This window comes from Poecilia mexicana, unplaced genomic scaffold, assembly GCF_051168715.1.
Source record: "Poecilia mexicana isolate PSO_F unplaced genomic scaffold, ASM5116871v1 scaffold_14, whole genome shotgun sequence".
Classification (NCBI taxonomy): domain Eukaryota; kingdom Metazoa; phylum Chordata; class Actinopteri; order Cyprinodontiformes; family Poeciliidae; genus Poecilia; species Poecilia mexicana.
Genome location: NW_028263383.1, coordinates 27078940 through 27098986, shown reverse-complemented (window position 1 = coordinate 27098986; position 20047 = coordinate 27078940). Strand labels below are relative to the sequence as shown.

The window sequence follows — 20047 nt, the reverse complement described above, 5'->3', positions numbered from 1 at the left end:
ACATTTTAAACAACCAGGCTGATCAGTTTTTGGTTTCTACTTACATGTTTACTGTTTCAGCCTTAACCATTATTTCCTCCGCTACAGCAGAGGGCGGTATGCGTCCGTTCTGCCACACTATGGTCTGCAGTGCAGCTTGTAGCTAGCAGTTACTTTGTGTTGCATCAAGCTAATGAACGTCACACTGGGAGTTATCGGATGATAGTGGCTTGGCACAAACACAGAGACACTCATTGTCTGCGCGGTTTTTCAGTTGTATAATCTTGGGAGAATTTATTTTGTATACGTAGCATAATTTTAACATACATAACATATCATGTCACATCGGTATGTGACATAAGATTTCACATAATATACGATATCTTATTTTAAGTTCATGAACAACTTTTATTTTGCAAATGCAAACCGGAAGTACTAACAACTATATAGTAGGTCTAAATACACGACTGACACGGGGCAGCTAGCTGGTTGCTAAATAACAATGAGGAGGTAGCAGATTCAGTTGTATCATCTCCTTTTACGCATCTTCTACACGGTACAGTAAAAGCATTCTAGTGTAATTATCGGCTAAATTTTAGATAATGTTCAACAATGTCATATTTTCTTTATTTTGTCACGTCAGTTGTAGCCAGTACAGGACAGTGTCTGGCTAATGCTAACTTCCAGTTGTCTTTGTAGCATTCAGCTTACTTTTATAATTATTAAAGTTTTCGCTTACAAAATAAAAGACCGTGACCAAAAAATACATTAAATTGGATAGCTACACTACCTAAGATTCATCACTAGTAATACTAATGTTACCACATTTATGCTGAATTTCTGTGCAAGTGAAATACTAAGATTTCAGTCAAAACAGCGAAAGATTGAAAAATAAATACAAGTTTCATAAATTAAATCTTCACAACAAAAGACAATTCAGTTAAAATATATGAGGTACATTGCAAACAGTATATCAAATGTTTAAACCAACTTTCTTCTGTGGAGTTTGGCAGCTTTTTCCTACTCTTAAAGTTTTCAGAGGAATGTGTGATATTTGTAAAGGATACTGAATCCTTTGTCAATAAACTGACATCCAAATTTAAGAGGTGAACCAGTTTTGTTTTAAGACAGTAGTAAACTTTACAGAGTTTTGTTTTCAGCAGCGGTGAAAAAATGTTAAAAAAAATTTAGTTAAATCTCTTCAAAAAAAATAGCAAAAAAGAAATGATGACTTTTGAAGACTTGAATTGAGTGCACAAGTTTTAATTTATGAATTTTTCGTTAATTCTTTGAGGGTGAAAGGTTATACACAGCCTCAAATATAACTTCATCCTCTCTGATTATTGGATATTTGTTCTTTTCAACTTGTTGATAAACCACCTTTCATTTGTTTTGTTTCTTCCAGCTACTTTCAGCTTGCATCTGGTTCTTGCTCATGTTTGATTAGAAACGGATCAAAATGATTCTCTTCTGTAACTTTTTGTTTTTTTTCTGGTTTAGGCTCCGACTTCCCCACAGTCACAACTACATGCAGAGACATCTAATTTTCTTGGTTCAGAAGACTGTCTGTGTGGGCCGACAACCTTTTGGTACACTAATCCGATGTAAACAACCTTCAACGTTTTGCAGAACATTTCTAATTTCATCTACCTCTGATCAGCGAAAATCCTTAGCTTCCCATAAACACCATCTTCAAAAAAGACACGCTCCCTGGACTTTGATTTGCCGGTGCTTTTCTGAGTGGCCAGATATGTCGGAACAACGTTTCCTTGTGGAATACGCCAAACGTGGGACGGCAGGGTGCAAGAAATGCAAGGACAAAATCCAGAAGGGCATCGTGCGCATAGGGAAAATCGTGCCAAACCCTTTCAGCGAGTCTGCTGGCGAAATGAAGGAGTGGTATCACGTGAAGTGCATATTTGAGAAGCTGGAGAGGGCCAGAGCCACGACGAAGAAGATCGAGGACCTGACGGAGCTGGAGGGCTGGGAGGAGCTGCAGGACGAGGACAAAGAGCTCATTAATAAACACGTTTCAGGTGCAGCAGAGAGCCGATAAATCACCTACTGCTTAATCTAAATCTAAACATGGTGTTCAATTCTTTTATCTAAAATTAAGGCCTTAAAATATCTTATTTGCCAGAGAAAATGTAAATTGACCTTAAGTTAATGAAAATCTCATTCTATATAGGTTAAACAGGCAAAATGCAAAAGATTGCATTATGTGCAGACATTTTCACTCAGTATGTCTTATTACTCAGAGCGATTAAGGCTAGCAGTAGCAAGCCGTTTATACTTACTAGCTAGCTAAAGAGTCATTAGCAATGTGAGAAGCACAAATCTGCTGCCGTCTACAAAAGATGGCAGAAATTTCAAAGTTTTGCCTCCTGCATTTCTTTTGTACATCTCTGCTGGGATATAGGTCTTACATTATATTCATAATGGTCTTTAAAAGTCTTAAATTTGAGCAACCTTGTTAAACCACTGACTTTTTTTCCATTATGAATCTTTAAATGTTGCTAGTTCAAGATTTGCCATCTTACCTGATAAATCAGCAGGTGTATCAATAACACTTGGCGTGAAGGTTAACTTCTTAACCTTTTGGTAGGAAAAAAAAAAGTTTGGCTTCATAACATCCTTTAAGGTTGAGGTGAAATGACTGAGAATCAAAACATTTATGAATGCATTTAGAAGTTATTCGCTTAATCAAAATTTAATGCTTGAGTCTTTTTTTTTTTTTTTTACTTGTCAAACCTCTTGTTTTGTAGACCTGATGGCCAAAGTCAATGCAAGTCCTAAAAAGAAGGTCCAGGCCAAGTTGAACACCACTGGTCAGCTCATGGCGCCCCCTGCTGACCCTTCTGTCAATGCTCCGAGGAAGTTTTCTGGCTTCACAGGTAAAATGCATTCACCCTGGATTAACATAACTGAAGTGTCTTTCAGTGCTGCCCTTACCTGACATTATATTTTGATGATGCGGTTTAGAGGAAATACTTGGAGTTTGCTGTAAACATAATCACAGAAATGCAAAGTTTTAGTTAAAACAGAATTAAAACTTTGTGAAAGTTAAACAAACGGCATTAAGTTTGAAATTACTTTCACACAAATGGTTTAGACATGAACTGGTCACCAGGGGCTTCAGGTACGAAGCAGCTGTGGATTTTCGCTGAATCCTGTTGGCCGCCTAAATGGACCAGAACCAGTCGGATCCAAATACATTTCTTTTGTACTTTTCAATCAATGTGAAATTGAAAACACATGACTCCACCCTTAACATGCCCATGAATAAGCAGATATTGTGTTCAGTATTGCCAAGCTGGCTTTATTAAAAGCAACTTTGGTCTTGTTTGTTTTCTTTTTCTGAAAGTCAATTGCAAATGTATTGAGTTGAGTTGTTTTTTTGGGGGTTTCCTTTTGAATGTGAAGATTGTTATTTGGGTTTGACTTTTTTCATAAAAATGTAAAACCACTGTAAAATCTTTTGGATTTGCGTGGTTGCCAGTTTAGATTTTTTTGGGGCTTGATTTCATAGAGCTGGTTGCTTGTTTCTCTCGCGAGATCTGGCAACACTGATTGTGTTTCATGTTTGATTCTTTTTTTTCCTGTTGGTACAATTAGATTGATAACATGATTCCTTTCAATTTTGAAACTTTGGCCATAACCTCAAAGCTAAAACCACACAGGGAGTAGAACTGGCAGATTTGTCAGAGTTAGAAAGTGTAAAAATGTGGTTTCTTTCTTTCTTTCTTTTTTTTTTTACCGCTCTGCTTCATTCTGCCATCAGCTGCAAAGGCTGGCAGCTCCGGTAGCTCCAGCAGCCCCGGACTGTCGGCGTCCCCGGCGGCCAAAGCCGGCTCCAGCAGCGCCCTGTCCACTCAGCTCTGTGATGCCCAGCACAAAGACTGCCTCTTCAGGGAGTTTCGCAAACTCTGCGCAATGGTGGCTGAGAACAACAGCTACAACAGCAAGACACAGATTATAGAGAAGTTCCTGAAGAAGGGCACAGGAGGAGGTTGGCCTTAAATTTAGTTTACTGTTTTTTTTGTTTTGTTTTGTGTTTGCTTATATTATGAGATTTTACCCTGTTTGTTTGTTTTTTTATTTTTTTTTATAACAGATAAATTCCACGGAGATCTTTACCTGACGGTGAAACTGCTGCTGCCAGGCGTGGTGAAAAGTGTTTACAACCTGAATGATAAGCAGATAGTAAAACTCTTCAGCCGCATATTCAGATCCAACCAGGAGGACATGGTGCGAGATCTGGAGCAGGTCTGTCCAGCAGCATCCAAGATCTAAATCTAAATCATTAAACTGTGAATTATAACTGCATTTAATCAGATTTTTAAACTTATTGGTGCTTTTATTGAAGGACCAGTGGGGAAAACAGACTAAACTTCCCAACAATATGGACAGATTAGGGGGTTTAAGCTTCATTAACTGGATTTTCTTTTATAATGATAAATTAAAATTATTTCAAGAAATTTATGATAAATGATATGATAAGTGCTGTAAATGCATCTTTTCAACCAGTGATGCACAATATATCAACATTAATATCCATCGGTTGATTTTTTTTTTCTTAGTTCTTTTTATTGTTATTTTTTTTGCATAAAAGTATCGTTCTGATAAGTAAAACTGGGCTGATACTAATAACCGATGTTTGTTTTCATTTTGTTGCCCTTATGTGTTTCTGGAGAGCGCCGTGTTGGTTATGGGACAGTAGCATCCAGTTATCATGTGAATTTACTTGTTTTAAAAAAACTTCATTGGTGATAAATTTCTTATGAGAATTAACTTCTTTTTTGTTGTCACAATGAATTCCATTTGTTTAAAGTCCCCAAAACTGTCCATATATCAAGATTGATTTTACTCCATTGTTTGTTTAATGAAGGCATCAATAAATATGCAAATATGACTAAATGCACTTACTATGAACAGCTTAATGATACAAATCACATTTTATTATGTAACTGGTGTCCTAAAGAAGCACATTACAAATGGGAATGTTTTCAGGAGCAGAGTTTGTGTTGGAGCTGTGATGCTGTGACACAGAGCCATACAGTTGACTAACAAAGATGTAATAAATAGTTCTTATTGTCACTTTTTTATTGTTATAATGCTACTGCTAAGCATAACAATGAACGTTGTAGTTCATGTCGCCTCTAATGGAAGCACGGCTAGTGATAATGCAGTGCAGGATCGTGGCGTGTTTAACTGAAAAAGAGGAGCGATGTCAGCGGAGTGAAAAACGTCCATCAGTTATCAGCCCAAACAGTCATATTTGTTCATCCCCATTTTAAACTGCTCCCATTCTTGTGTTGTTTTCTGAAGGGCGACGTGTCAGAAACTGTGAGGATTTTCTTCGAGGAGAGCAAATCTTTTCCTCCTGCTGCCAAGAGCCTCCTAACAATCCAGGAAGTAGATGCGTCCCTGATGCGCCTCGCTCAGCTCACGAAGGAGGACGAGCAGCAGAGCGAGCTGGAGAACATCGCCAAAAAGTAACGTTTTGTCCTGTCAGACTGGAAGGCAGATCACCCTGTAAAACCACTGTTGTTACTGCTCCTGTTATGGATACAACACTTCATCTCTGCTCCTTGTTCTTGTTGCTTTTTTCCTGCTTTTGATGTCTGCCTCCAGCATCTCCTACACTCACTCATGTATTTATTATAAAGACAGGGTTATGTGACTTTCTAACCCACACATCAGAAAGAAATGGCAGACTGGATTTATCTGTCATACATTTAGGTTTGGACTAAATGTATGACTGAGCTTCATGTGACCATGAAGCAAAGATCTGCTTAAGTATTTAAGTATTTAATGTGAATTTGCTAAAGTAGTTAAAATGAAATGTGGTTAATTTAGAAAAAGATGCCAGATTCTTCTTCTCAAATTATTTGCAGGGAGGGTAAAGAGGAATGTATGGGCATGTTAAACTTTTGCAAAATTGACTTTTTTGAGCTTTAGACGAAGTTTTTATTAAGTCAGAGGGGAAAACAAATGAGAAAAATAAAAAAAATAGTGAAAAACAAAGACGAGAAAAGGCAAATGAACACCGTTAAATGACAAAAAATTATGTTACATTGTATAATCAAATAAGTTGGTAAATCTCTTAATTTTTTGAATATATTTGGCACAATAATTCCTTACCGAGTCTTATTTATTTCTATAGTTATTGCTAATTTTGGCAGCATCCGTATTCTATATTATTTTTAAAATTCTCCACTGAATAATTCAAGTAGGTTTTTTATTTTTTAATATTTTGCCTTTTTCAGTTAAAGATCATCCTGCTGCATTTCAGAATTTTTCCATGTCTTTAACAGCCAATAACTGCTCAGGTTGCTGTATTTAGTTTGAATTGTAAAAACCTTATGCACACAAACTTTCTTCTGCTTCCTGCAGTCTGTCGCTCAGTTGTTGACCATGTGTTAGAATTTCCTGCTTCTCGTTCCCAGATGCACCAGCAACGACCTGAAATGCATCATCAGGCTAATTAAGCACGACTTGAAGATGAACGCCGGCGCCAAACACGTGTAAGTGTTCATCCCGGTGCGCCGCCTACATGAACAGATTGAGTTTATAAACTTCTGCTCCTTCACTCAGGTTGGACGCGGTAGATCCAAACGCGTATGATGCCTTCAAGGCCTCCCGTAACCTTGGCGACGTGATCGAGAGGGTTCTGAGGAACCAGCAGGACGCCTCCAGCGGCTCTGGACCCAGGAAGCTCCTGACCATAGAGGCGTCGCTCATGACTCCCGTCCAGCCGATGCTGGTGAGACCCGACTCTGTGACATCACACTTTATGAACATTTCTGGGTTTCCTTTTCTATCACGGCTTAAGTTAATAGACTGCTAAGTTATTCCCTCATTCTTTAAGCTTATTTCTTTCTTTAGTTCTAACATTTATTATTTCTTTCAAGTGGGGAAGTACAGCTGAATATGACAGCGTATTGGGGCCACTGTAGATACTAATTTTCCAGTTTTTTGGCAGAAATCCTTTTTTTTCCCCTGAATTTCAAAAGTTGAAAATACTCAAAATTGACTTATCAGGCTCTGAAATTTCCTAGTTTTCTTTTCTAGAAAATTTTAGATTAATCTTAAGATTAATTAACACTAAATCAGTAAGTGATGTCGTTAGTAGTTGACGATTAGTTAAATAGTCGTTTCAGCTGTAATTAGTTTTAATTTGTGGTGAAAACAAACGGATGTGACACTTATTCATCATCCGTTTTTCTTATCGCATAAGAAAAACGTAACAAATATTCCCAACTTTGTGTTGATCTGTCACATAAAATCCAATAAAACGCACTGAAGCTTGTCTGTGTTTTTTTTTTTTTTTTTCTGTGATTCCAGGCCGAGGCATGTAAATCCATCGAGTACGCCATGAAGAAATGTCCCAACGGGATGTACTCCGAGATAAAATACGACGGCGAGCGCGTTCAGGTCCACAAGAATGGAAACACCTTCAGCTACTTCAGCCGCAGCCTCAAGCCGGTGCTGCCCCACAAGGTCGGTCCTGTTAGTCTGACATCAGTTTGTCTCTGCAAGATCTGCAACTTTAACAGTCCCACGTTTCAACATTACATCACCTAAACTAGTTACTTGTCATGCGTTTGCGCTCTCTGTCCACTAGATGGAGGTGCAGTGTGGACTAAAATATAAAAGTGCAGTGAAAATGTCTTCTAGAAGCTTGAATTTGGACTAATTTTGGTGTCTGAGTTTTAGCTCCTTGGAAGCTCCTTACCAATTCAGCCTGTCATCCAAACAGCTGATTAAGTGCTGAAGGTCTGTAATTAGGCAGTTTATGTTAATGAAAGGTTAGTGAAGTGGGGGAGAGAATGCAGAGTAATTACAACAGTTTTCTGTAATTTAAAAATTATTCTGATTAATGGAAACACAGAAGAAATGGCTGAATTATTTCCAGCGAGAAAAGCAGAGTTGGAGTTGGGATTTTAGCTGTTTCACTTCCGCTCCCTGGTGTCTCTTCAGTTTAAAACCCTTTGACAGAAATTAGCTACTGTTTTGAAATCCTAAAATGTGAATCTGAAATCCTAAAACCAGTCATTATCAAAACTATTTGAATCCAACCAGATGTAGAAATGTTTTCTCCCAGATGTTGAGCAATAAAATAAAAGTTGTGCATTTCAGGTGGCCCACTTCAAAGAGTACATCCCCCAGGCTTTCCCTGGTGGTCACAGCATGATTCTGGACGCTGAAGTCCTGCTGATTGACACAAAGACCAGCAAACCGCTGCCGTTTGGCACTCTGGGTGTTCACAAGGTAAGAACCTCTCCTGCTCTTTTCTTTTTCTCTATTGATTCACTCATTGTAGTCAGACTTCAAACTTCTCTTTCTTCCAGAAAGCTGCCTTTCAAGACGCCAACGTGTGTCTGTTTGTGTTTGACTGTATTTACTTCAACGGTGTGAGTTTGATGGAAAGGTAAGTTTCTCCTTTTTCCAGGAAATAGTCTAGGATTTAACTGAATAAAAACAAATCCTCATATTTCTAAACAGTTTACCAGATCTTATATTTCATCCTGCAGTCTCCTTAAATTCACACCTGTCATCAACTATACTGCATCTTTTTACCCTTAAGTCAAACTGAGCCATTCTAGTATTATTTGCATCATTTGGCTAAAGTCATGGTTAGCGGTAATATATATAAGGGGAAGTGACATTATAGCTGCATGTTAGAGCTATTGTAGGTGAAACTTGAACATTTCTGAGTTTCAAAAATCAGAAGTTTGACTTTTGGAACTCAAAGTTTTTTTGTTTGTTTTTTTTTTAAAGAAAATTTTTGACTTTTCAATCTCAGAAATTTACTAAAAAACATAAATTAGTTTCCCTCATCTTTATAACTGTCAAGATGAAGTTAAGTAAAGACGAAACTTGTAAAACATTTAAGTCAATCCCTCTTCTTCTACTTGTGGCCGTTTATATCTTAAGATCAAAAATAGCCCAGAAATAACAGAAAATGTAGGTTTGGGAGTTTGAAAAGGAAAACTTAGAGGGAATTAACTTTGCTGTAATCTGCGGTTTGGTGATCTCACACACAAATGAATAATCAAATGAATAATGTGAAGTTGGCTTACTCTTCTCTACTGGTGCCGTGTCCTCCAGGCCACTCTGCGAACGCAGGAAGTTCCTGGACGACAACATGGTGGAAGTCCCAAACAGGATCCTCTTCTCAGAGATGAAGCACGTCACGGTAAGTCCTGAGTCAGGCTTTCTGCTTCGTCCCGGCATAAACCTGCAGATTTATATCCTGTCTGTGTGCGTTTTAGAGGGCAGGAGACCTGGCGGAGATGATAACTCGCGTCATCAGAGAAGGACTGGAAGGCCTGGTGCTGAAAGACGTAAAGGTCAGTGGAGAGAAAAACGTCGGGTTGATCTGTGAGTGAACAGTTGAAACCTGCAGGTTGTTTTCCTGCTTTCGGTCTGTTAGGATCAGCAAGATGATGTCCGTTTGCAAATTTTTTCTTCTTCAATTCCTTCAAACAGAAGTTTACACACATTTCCTTAGTATTTGGCACAGTTGCATTTTAAAATATCTCCAATAAAAAGTTTTGATTAGTATTGACCCATTCCATTGAAAAACAGAGTTCGGTTACGCATTCACACTCTTTAGTGTGTGGAAACTTTTAAAGCTGCAGAAAGTAACACAATAAAACTAATTATGCTGATCCTAACATCAGACATTAGTCTGATTTTATGTCACATGGTGAAAGTTATGTGTTTTCAGTGTCTCTTAAGGTTTTGGTTTCAGCTGAAGTGGTGAATTAATCCAGCTGGGCTTCTTCTGTGTGTCAGGGAAGCTATGAGCCGGGGAAGCGACACTGGCTGAAGGTGAAGAAGGATTATTTGAACGAGGGAGCCATGGCCGACACAGCAGACCTGGTGGTGCTCGGTGCTTTCTATGGAAAAGGATCAAACGGTCTGTAAACGGTTGAGATCAAATATTCCTGTGAGATGTTTAGTTGTCCTCATCATCATATTAAATTTTAAAAATTTGGAAAAATGTCAAAAGGGAAATAATCTGAATGGAACAGGCACTTTTCATCGATACTAAGGAATTATCGACTTAAAACAAGCTCCTATAGCTTGCTGAAAAGTTACTTTTAAGTCAGTTTTGTCTTATTTCTAGTGTACCAAGATATTTGCACTAGAAACTAGACATTACTTAGTAAGATTTTGTGTTTTTGCAGTGCCACCTTCTCACCAACTCCTTGCAAATTTAATCATTTATATTTGTCTGTTCTGCTCAGGACTCTTTTTTTTTTTTTGTGGGGGTGCTTTTACTTTTTTGTGGTCACTGAGTGCATAAAGGACTGTGCGTTCTGCAGGCAGCAGTGCAACACAGTGCTGCGCTGGGAATACAAATGAGCATCGGAGCACTTCATGTGAAAAATATGCAGATGTAATGTAATGCATAAGGCGAGGATGCCACTGGGGGAGGGAGATTTATGAGGGGGGCAATGGGTGTGAAATAAAACTGGGAACACAACAACGGGGGTTCAACTCTCAAAGCAGGGCTAATGAAACATCTCATGAGGTTTAAAGACGACGTAAAAAAGCAGGAACAACAAATGTAGAGGAGAGGGAAGAATAAATATTCCCCTTCTTGTCCACCAGGGGGCATCATGTCTAGCTTTCTGATGGGCTGCTATGACCCGGACTCGAAGAAGTGGTGCACGGTGACCAAGTGCTCCGGAGGCTATGATGACGCCATGCTGGCCCGACTCCAGAAGGAGCTGGACGTGATCAAAATCAGCAAGGTCATAGGAGGGCCCACTTTGAGGCTGCTGGAATATGGAGCTGATGTAATACTGACAAATATTAATCTGTCATGTCGCTGTGTGTGTAGGAACCCGGGAAAATCCCCAGCTGGTTGAAAATTGTCAAGAACTATTATCCTGATTTCATTATTCGTGACCCTGAGGTGAGATTTTAACATGCTGAAGTCTGGGTTAGACTAGAGGTCTTCAAGTCCAGTCCTGTAGAACCTTTAGATGTATAGATGTACATTACTAGATAGGACAGCATCCATTAGACACGATGGCTAGTGACGTGGATCTGCTGGTGCCATTACTACACAATGAGTCATGGTTGCTAAACCACACTGTTCCCATGGAGGAGGAGCAGGAATCTGTCACAAAAATGTTTATGATCAGATTTGTATAAAATATGACTTAAATGAACGCTGAGAAAACTGCTCATCATTATAGTCTTTGTCACTAGCTGAGTTTTCATATCAAAAAAATTTTTTGATAAGTTTTTGCCGTAGGATGAGGTGAATTTTTTAGTTTTTTTAGCTGCATCGAAATTGGTTTATTTCACAAAACTGCAATGGAAACACTTTTTTTGCACCACACGGGTCACATGATCAACAACTGGATGTTGCCACTGGTGCAAACTACAGAGAAGACAAATGACTTATGTGAATAAACTTATTCAAATGTGATTTTAATTTCATTTCTTACTTAATGGAAGCACCACAATTGCGAAATTGTCTTTTTGACACTAGCAGAATATCGATAAATTTTGAGCGTACTTGTATTAGAAACATAGTTAGTGACAGCATAAGAAATTACTAAAAGAAAAAAGTTTTGATATGTAATATATGTATTTTTCCTAGATATAAATCTATGAACAGTTTGGTTTCTGTCAGGTCTCTCAACATGTAAAAGAGTACTAAAAACATTATGCATTTATATTGGACAATAATTTAATTTAACATAATTTCTACTGTAAGAGATATCGGTTGCTAAATACTTTAGAAAATAATTTGTTCTATTTGATGAGAAATAACTGTTAAAAGCGTCAATGGTGCGCCGTGTCTCAGATCTACCTGCTTGTCTCCGTTTCCTTCCCTGCAGCAAGCTCCAGTCTGGGAGATCACAGGCGCCGAGTTCTCCAAATCAGAAATGCACACCGCTGATGGCATCTCCATCCGCTTCCCCCGCATGACGCGAATCCGCGACGATAAGGACTGGAAGACGGCCACCAACCTGCACCAGCTCAGGGTACCACTTCAACATCGACTCACCCAGCCTCTTCCTGCTTAGTTTTAACAAAATGGCCACCAGACGGCTTGATGGAAGGGTTGAAGACACCTGCCCTCTGACCTTTCCATCCTTCTGTCCAGGAGCTGTTTCGCATTTCCAAGGAGAACTGCGACTTTAAAGTGACGGCGGGTCCTTCCACGTCCGATGACAAAGGCTCATCGGGAGGAGACAGCGGGGGAAACTCGCCGTCGTCCTCATCCAGCAGGAGCACTCCGGCCAAAAAGACGAGTGAGTCTGATTGGTCAGATTATCACAGTGGCGGTCAGATTTAATGGCACCTCTGGTGGAAATCTCAGAAATCTCTTCAGATCTGTTTTCATTGCAGCAGAATATTGATTTCCTGGAAAGAAAATCACTTTAAAATCTGCCACAATAATTGCTCCCCCTGGTGGTAATACTGTGCATGACAGAAAAGTGGAAACCTTTTTTTTTTTTACTTTTTTTTATGCATACAAGTGCACACAACCAAACATCAGGGCTAGGACAGGTAGACAGTCACACTGATGACCATTATAATTTTACAGACATTTCACTATACAGAGTCATAAAAATAAAAAAGAGGAAGAATTGCAGGTGCCTGTCAATCAGAATGGCGTGGAATCACAAAAGTTACATGTCTTTGGCGATAAAACGATCCCATTTTCCCCAAAGTCTCTCCTTTCTCCATCTGGAGATGTATTGTAAAAGTAAACATTTCCATATTGTGGATCAGGTTTATAATATTCACAAGAAGCCTCAGAGTTGGGAGGGGGGGGGGTTGCTGGAGCCAACATTTAGTAATCACCTTCTTGCTTACAATCATAAATATCTTCAACATGTATGTGTCCTTATTACTGAGTCCTTCAGGAAGTATTCCAAGGTACATGGCAGGAAATGAAAAGACTGAAGTTATGCCCAGAATTTCATAGATCATTCGAGTAACATCATTCCAGAAGATCTTTAGCTGCAGACAGTCCCAAAAGATATGAAAGCAGTCTGCAGAGACCACCCCGCATTCCCTCCAGCAAGAGGACTGAACCACCCAGCCTCCATCTCTGCTTTGACGTAATAAAAAAACTGATAAGGTCGGAAACTTTTATAATCCAAAGAGGCGTTTTGGAAGGGTGTCCTCATCCTTAGTCTTACATTTGTGTTTTGAAAATTAAGGCCTTACACTGTAAGTGGGTTTAAAATAAGTTAATTTAGAGGTGGCAGGGCTATTTAATCTCATATATTCTACATAGTTTTTATTGTTTTTCTTGCAGGATTTTTGTGTCAGGCAAAGGTTTGAGTTGTGTGCAGAGATCTTCATTATGTTCTGTGACTCAAGGCAGTTGAGGCTTCCACTAACTGGCTGCTAATATACCTTTGCTAGCTAGTTTATTTTTTTTTGCATCCGTCATAGAGAAGTGCAAATTTATCACCAGTTTTCTCATTCTGTGCAAAAAAGTCTTAACCTCTATGAGGTTAGAGAGCAGCAAAATGTTATTTTCTTCTGTCAATTTCTGTCGTGATACAGAGTCTTAAGTTTTGTTTGTAAAGGTCATAAAAAGTCTTGCATTGAGTTTGTAAAATGTGCAGAAACTCTGTTTGGCTCTCAGTAATTGGTCCAAAGCTGTGGAAGCAACATGGTCCTTCAGAAAATAAGCTATGATTCTTTATTATGAGGTCTTGATAAACAAGAGTTCTCTTTGCAGCTTCTTATTAAGTTAATCTTATTGAAAATGTTGGCGAGCTAATAATTGTGGCAACAGTGATCATTAGAGATTTGACTGCTGCAGTAGATGGTTAATTTACTCTTTGGGTGCTGTCAACAGGGTGGGAGGCTGTGGCAGCTCAGTGAGAATCTCAAACAAGCAAAAAAAAAAGTTTTGAAAACTGAATTTCCAGATTGTTCTGAAATTGCGATGGGAACCAACTTTGGTCGTTGTCCTCAGGCTCAGCGGTGTTTTAGATTATTTATAAGGAGGCAACTTGAAGTTTTTCAGCTGATGTTGGTCCTCAACCTCTTTGTAGGTACACCAAGCACGATTTCCAAACATTCTCTTGTTTTATTAAAGAGGTCCAGGTTTGCTTTAGGGGAAGAAACTTCTGCAAAACTCAAAGTAGAGTTTGTTTCTGACCAAAGGGGTTGAAAACAACTGATTTTTTACTTTCTTTTTTGCGACATTTTACAAGTTCAAAATTCGATGGAAACATATCTAGTGGTCGATCGCCTAAATTAATAGTAGAAAATGGTTTCTTCTTGCTTTCCCTTCACAGGTAACAGCACCCCTACCAAACCAAAGGCTGTAAAATCAAAACCTCGCACTCCCACCTCTCAGGCCTCCAGTGTCAAGAAGGTACCAGCTGCACCGTGACACACACTTCACATTTACACACACAGCGCGGGAAGATGCAATAAGGTGTCCCTTTTCTGCAGGTGAAGAAGAGCGAGGAGAGCGTTCAGAGCAACGGACAAAACAAAACGTCTTCCCAGCTGCTGCAGCCGAGGAACGACAAGGTTGGTCCAAAATGTCTTCATCAACCTGAACACCAAAGAACCAAAGAAAGAGAAGTGGTAGTTTCAATGCAATAGAAATTTATTTTAACGTGTACATTCAATTAAGTCAAAAACCAAAATGAATAAAATTCAATGATTTTATTTAAAATTCTCCCTTAAAAATATATAAAAGTCCAACATGAGTTTAAATCGTCTAGACATTTTCTCTATTATGACAAATCCATCGTCACGTTTAAATTCTCAACTTGAAGGGGAATAAACAGCTACTGATTTTTCAGGAACATTTATTTAACAGACTTTGGGTAATTATGTATGATCTGCAGGTAGTTTTCAGTAAGGAAATGTTATAGTCATATCTACCAGTGGGCTGCTGCTCACTTATTTTCAGATATTAAATAAAATTTGAAAGTTTTTTTTTATGATTATTTAACTTTAAATACACAATATTAATGAGCAACATTTGAGTTGTACTGCAAAAACACAATCTTACCAATTATTATTGTCTAGTTTCAACTGCACTGACTTACAAGAGTTTAAGTAAAAGTAATTCCTCAAAAATTTATAAAAAAAAAAAAAAAGTTTCAGTTCCACTGGCAGATTATTTCATTTTTAATGACATTTTTTCTATGTTCTCTGTAAAATCTGCCAGTGCAACTAGTACTTTTCTGATCAATATTAAGGAACTATTGTGTTAAAATAAGCTCTTATATCTTGCTGAGAAGTTACTTGTAAGTTAGTTTAGTCTCAGTAAAAGTAAGTAGTGATATTTGCACTAGAGACTAGACTAAAAATACTTGGTAAGATTTTGTGTTTTTGCAGTGTACTTTAGTAGGGAACAGGAAGTTGGGACAAAATATGCTATAAACTCCTCTGCTTGTGTTAAAATCTGGATAAATACTTCATTTATAGAAGAAATATGAATATTTGACAGTTGTAACAAGACAAGGATCTGAGGAAAGTTGACTAGAAACTAAACATAATTCCGATTAAAGCGATGTGAAGGTTGTTCTGTTTCTCCCTGGAGCTGGACTGAGAATTTAAGTTCAGTTTATTTCTATTAGGAACTTCAGTGAACATGACATTTTTTTTCCTTAAGTATTTTCAGCTCTTTTAAATGATTTAAAATTTTAACAACACACTTAAGATAAGAGAAATGCTCACGAATGAACACCTCAGTGTGAGACAGTAGGTCTTGGGGGGAAAAAAACAAGTGAAAACCAACTGAACGTAGGATCAAGCAGATTTCAGTTTTGCAGTGAACCTTGTACCTGCAGCTCATCAGGTTTGAATCAGAGTCTGTGCTCTTTCCAGACGCTGCTGGACATCTTCAGCGGGGTCAAGCTCTTCCTCCCCGACTCCGTTCAGGACTTCGACAGGCTGCGGCGGTACTTTGTGGCGTACGACGGAGACCTGGTGCCGGATTACGACTCCGCCTCGGCTACACACACGCTGGGCGACCCGGAGGGGGGCAGCCGGGCCCAGAGGGTTTCTCCCAGCTGGATCTGGGAATGCATCCGAAAGCGGCGCGTCGTTCCTCCCTGCTGAGAGGAAGACACGATGAGTGTTGGGGTCGGGTCGCAGGGCAGCTCTTCAGTTCAACGTTCTCTCAGGTCATTTTTTTTATTTAAGCAGCAGACACTAAGATTTAGATTAGAGGCTTTTTGTTTGGAGAATAATGATCCCAATTAAACTTTTGCAGAGCAAAATGAGGTCGCAACTAAACAGGAGTTGACTTTTTACTACAGAAGCAAAAAAGATCATGAACTGCAAATAAATACTGTTGGAAAAAAAACTGAAAACATTTGTGACGTCTGTTTTCTTTATTTTTTTACAGGAAAGAAAACCTGCAAAAATGTATGTTCTAGTCTTGTGCAAATATAGTTTTGAATCATTTCAAATGTACTTACAAATAACTTCTCAGCATGACCTTGTTTTAACAAAAATCCATAACACTGATCAAAATGTTTCAGTTATACTGGGAAATTATAAGAAAAAGGTTTTATTATAAATGAACCAATTTGCCAATGGAACTGGACCTTTTTTCATAAACATTAAGGATTTTATTTTTTCTTAAAACAAAATCCTGTACTGTGTTGAAAAGTTACTTAGTTTTATTTTGGGCCACATTAAGCTCCTGAATGAACTCAGAAACCAGAAATTCATTGCTAAAACTACACAAACTGTTCAAACATGAACTACACAAAGGTTTTCCTTCCAGCCGGACAACGATTAGGTCAGAATGACCTAATCAAAGTCTGGACTTAAATCCAACAAAAAAAAAAAAAAAAAAATCAGTTAACAGTTCCCCAACCAATCGTACAGCACTTAAGCTATTTCGCAAAGGTGCATGCCAAACTTTTCAGATTTGTATTTGGAAAACAAAATCAGTTTTGCTCCACTTCTCGATTATGAATTAATTTGCTAATCACATAAAATCCCAACAAAATACATTAGTTTATTATAATGCAACAAAATGTAAAAAATTATTTAAAATCCATCTTTAACTGATTTATGTGGATTTCTGAGTGAATTTTCCTTCCTTGTTCCAGCTTCCTCTCAGGTAAATGTGCCGACACTCAGCAGATAACTGTCAGGTCATTAAATCGGCTGCATTTAAATCTGTACCTTTTCAACGGAGCACCTGAACCAGTCCATCAAAAACTCCAAACGAACCTTTTGGTCGTTGCTGCAGCGTTCCTCCGGTCAGGTGTCGGTCTCATCCAGTTTCCTCTTTCCTGACGTCTCTCCTCCTTTTTCTCCTTCAGCTCGACTCCACCACTGCAGGTCAAAATCCTCCTTGATGAGACAAGCCTGACACAAAAAGCAAAATTAATTCACTGGACGCTTGTTTGTTTCATCTGATGTTTTTATTGTTTAACTTAAAGTATCATGATTCAGATTACAGTATTGAACTTTTTTGTTTTAGTAGAAGTTAGATGCTATCTGCTCTTCTACTGCAGGTTTGATTAAAGTTCTGCAACATAATAAATAGATCTGTCATGAACAGAGATAACTGAAGAAAACTAATGAGATCAATGGAGGACTATGGCTGTTAAAATATCCAACAAATATAGAATAACTTGAATCTCAAAGAGTAAACAGAGAACTAAAAAAAATAAGCAGGACTTTGAATTGCAGTTATTGCAGTAAAATAAACCTTTATTCTACAACGAAATTGTCTAATAGTGTCAGATCAATAAAAGTAGAGTTAAAACAAGTTCTCAAGAACATCACCTTAACTCCCCGGGTGTTTTTTTCCAGCAATGGGGCATATGACCTTCCAACCACCTTCAGAACTGAAGAAGCATTTTGGATCAGAGGAAAAAAAATCCCCAAGAACCAAAAGAAGTTCAGCTGCCTTCCAACAACCGATGAAGAAAACTTGGCTAAAAATACCAGCAGGAGTCTACAAAAAGTCACTGCAGCAAGTTATTTCATATTTCTATGCGTCTAGAAGTGATTTAGGGCATGTACACTTTATTTTTAATTATGGTGGCACGTCCTTTCCCACCTGCCTGCTTTCGCATTTTGCACAAAGTCAGCATGTGGGTCCAGCTTGTAGGTAACAGCCTCTGTGTTCTGCATGTAAATGAGCAGCATGACTCATTATTTACAGCCTGTCTTTATGAATTAGACTGATGCGTCTGGTGTACTTTTCTGCTAAAATCCAGCCTGGAGATGTTTTTAAATGGAAATCAGGAGTCTTTATCAAACTGGGCCCGTGGGCAAACAACTTTGTGCTCTCCATTTTAACAAGATATTTTGACAACAGCAGAACGCTTCTTCTGACAGAACCGGCGCCGCCGCTGCTCCTGGCGCACCTGTCTGGAAGACTTGATGAGCGTCGCCGAGCGCCGACCCGACGCGCCGCTCTCAACTCGTTCCAGCAGGATCCTGGTTCTGGGGACGTGGCTCCATGACACGCCGAGGCCCGGCTGCGCTTCCCCGCTGCTGCTTCTCGTTACATGGTTGGTCACCTGTGGGCGCAGACGGCATCCCGTTTCAGTGTTTTATGGCTTATTACACCTTTAAAACAGATAAAACCGGCTCAACACATGAAAGGAAGGCTCAAATTGTTGTGGAAAATCCAGCACAGTTCTAAATTACGGAGGCTGCACGCTTTTTTTTTTTTTTTTTTTTTTTAAAGGCGTGAAGGCGTTTTTTTGGTTTGTTTTTTCTGCACCAGCGGAGGAAATGAAGCCTGCATTCAGAGCAGGAAACATCAAGGACTGAGTCATCCTTACCAGAACAGCAACATTGAAGTCCTTGGCCATCGTCTTCAGAGCTGCTGCCACTTGTATCATCAAGGACATGCCTGGAGGCGCAGGAAGTTTTGGAGAGGTTGGAACACGGAGAGAATATGTTCATCATCCTGAAGTTATACTGGAGCCAGGATTTAGATAAAGCTCTACATGAAGTGATAATATTATAAGTTTGGACATCAATTTTTACTGAGTATTACCCAGAATAAGAAGAACTCTAACAGATTATTATTATATACGGTATATTTCTATTTACTATTTTGTAAGGTAAAAGTCAACACTCACTAGAAAGATTGTTTAGTAAGTCTGTCTTAATAAGCAGTAAATAATTTCAATTAAATCAAGCTCAATAATTTCCATTTGTATGAATGTTTGGTTTTTGTGTCTCTTTTGCTACTAAAGAATTTCTTCAGACTCAACTAGTTCATTGTTTGAAGGACAATTTTGTTTGGAGAGACTTCAGTGTCTATTTTATTTGTTTCAGTTGTTTTGTTTTTAGTTTTAGATATTTCAATTGCAAGTAAAGTTTATTTATAAAGCGCTTTTCACAAACTCTGTACAATAGAAATTGACCTTAAAACCATACAAAACATAAATCCAACATAAGAAACACAATAAAATCAAGAGATAAAAGTCTGGGAAAATAAAAATGTTTTTAGTTGCTTTTTAAAAACCTGTACAGCACAAGTTCACGCCCCCATTCCCCCCAACTCAACAATGTGAAAATGGCTGCAAACAAATACACGATTATACAACTGTACATCTTTGACAAGCAGACATGGAGCCTCCTGTACAACCAACAAGAATGCAGCAAGTGGATTCTGGATGGGAAGTAAACAACTAAACACTTGTCTTTTCCAGCAGCCATTGTACAGCACATACAGTAAAACCAGCTGACCAAACATGCTGGAACTCAGCTTGGTTTGCTAGGAGACGGGGCAGTGTCTGTAAAATGTGACTTATGAAGAGGATTTTGAAATGACATGTTTTCCAACACTAAAATCATTAACTTATTGCCAATAAATGTCTGGGTGTTTTTTTTTGTTTTTTTTTAGCACTTGAGTAGAGGCCCAAGTGGAAGTAGAAACATGCAAAATGTGAATTTCTCACAATGGGTCGCCTTTAACAGCTCATCTGAGGTGACAGAAGGTTTGTTAGGCGCAAGTCATCCACAGCAATGCTTTCAGGAGCAAACCAAGCAGGTGATCAGATTATGCCTCCGTCTACTACCCTCACAGGTGAACTTTAACCACCTGCTGCTGCAT

The 20047-nt window shown here is 38.6% G+C and overlaps 2 protein-coding genes across 2 annotated transcripts in view; one reads left to right on the top strand and one right to left on the bottom strand.

Annotated features, from left to right (window-relative positions):
• The first annotated feature begins 409 nt into the window (after positions 1-409).
• lig3 (ligase III, DNA, ATP-dependent) lies at positions 410-16319 on the top strand. The gene is made up of 21 exons (XM_015010952.2): positions 410-535; positions 1480-2015; positions 2745-2873; positions 3761-3988; positions 4094-4245; positions 5308-5474; positions 6429-6506; positions 6577-6745; positions 7327-7482; positions 8122-8253; positions 8334-8413; positions 9094-9181; positions 9258-9335; positions 9784-9907; positions 10606-10748; positions 10838-10912; positions 11850-11996; positions 12119-12266; positions 14280-14359; positions 14440-14520; positions 15832-16319. Exons 2-21 carry the CDS (start codon positions 1508-1510, stop codon positions 16063-16065), a joined length of 2997 nt encoding a protein of 998 aa, XP_014866438.1. The 5' UTR covers positions 410-535; positions 1480-1507; the 3' UTR covers positions 16066-16319.
• rad51d (RAD51 paralog D) overlaps positions 14579-20047 on the bottom strand; it is a 23805-nt gene continuing 18336 nt past the window's right edge. The window contains exons 8-11 of the mRNA XM_015010953.2: positions 18765-18835; positions 18342-18497; positions 17194-17331; positions 14579-16058 (exon numbers count right to left, since the gene is read on the bottom strand). Of these exons, the coding sequence (XP_014866439.2) occupies positions 17224-17331; positions 18342-18497; positions 18765-18835 (335 nt within the window). The 3' untranslated portion in view covers positions 14579-16058; positions 17194-17223. The remainder of the gene's footprint in view (positions 16059-17193; positions 17332-18341; positions 18498-18764; positions 18836-20047) is intronic.

Excerpts from the sequence above, each read along its gene's own strand:
- lig3 (XM_015010952.2), top strand. The coding sequence starts at position 1,508 with ATGCAGAGACATCTAATTTTCTTGGTTCAGAAGACTGTCTGTGTGGGC. Across the intron at positions 9,336-9,783 it reads TGGTGCTGAAAGACGTAAAG|GGAAGCTATGAGCCGGGGAA; the intron begins GTCAGTGGAGAG and ends TCTGTGTGTCAG. Across the intron at positions 14,360-14,439 it reads AGGCCTCCAGTGTCAAGAAG|GTGAAGAAGAGCGAGGAGAG; the intron begins GTACCAGCTGCA and ends CCTTTTCTGCAG.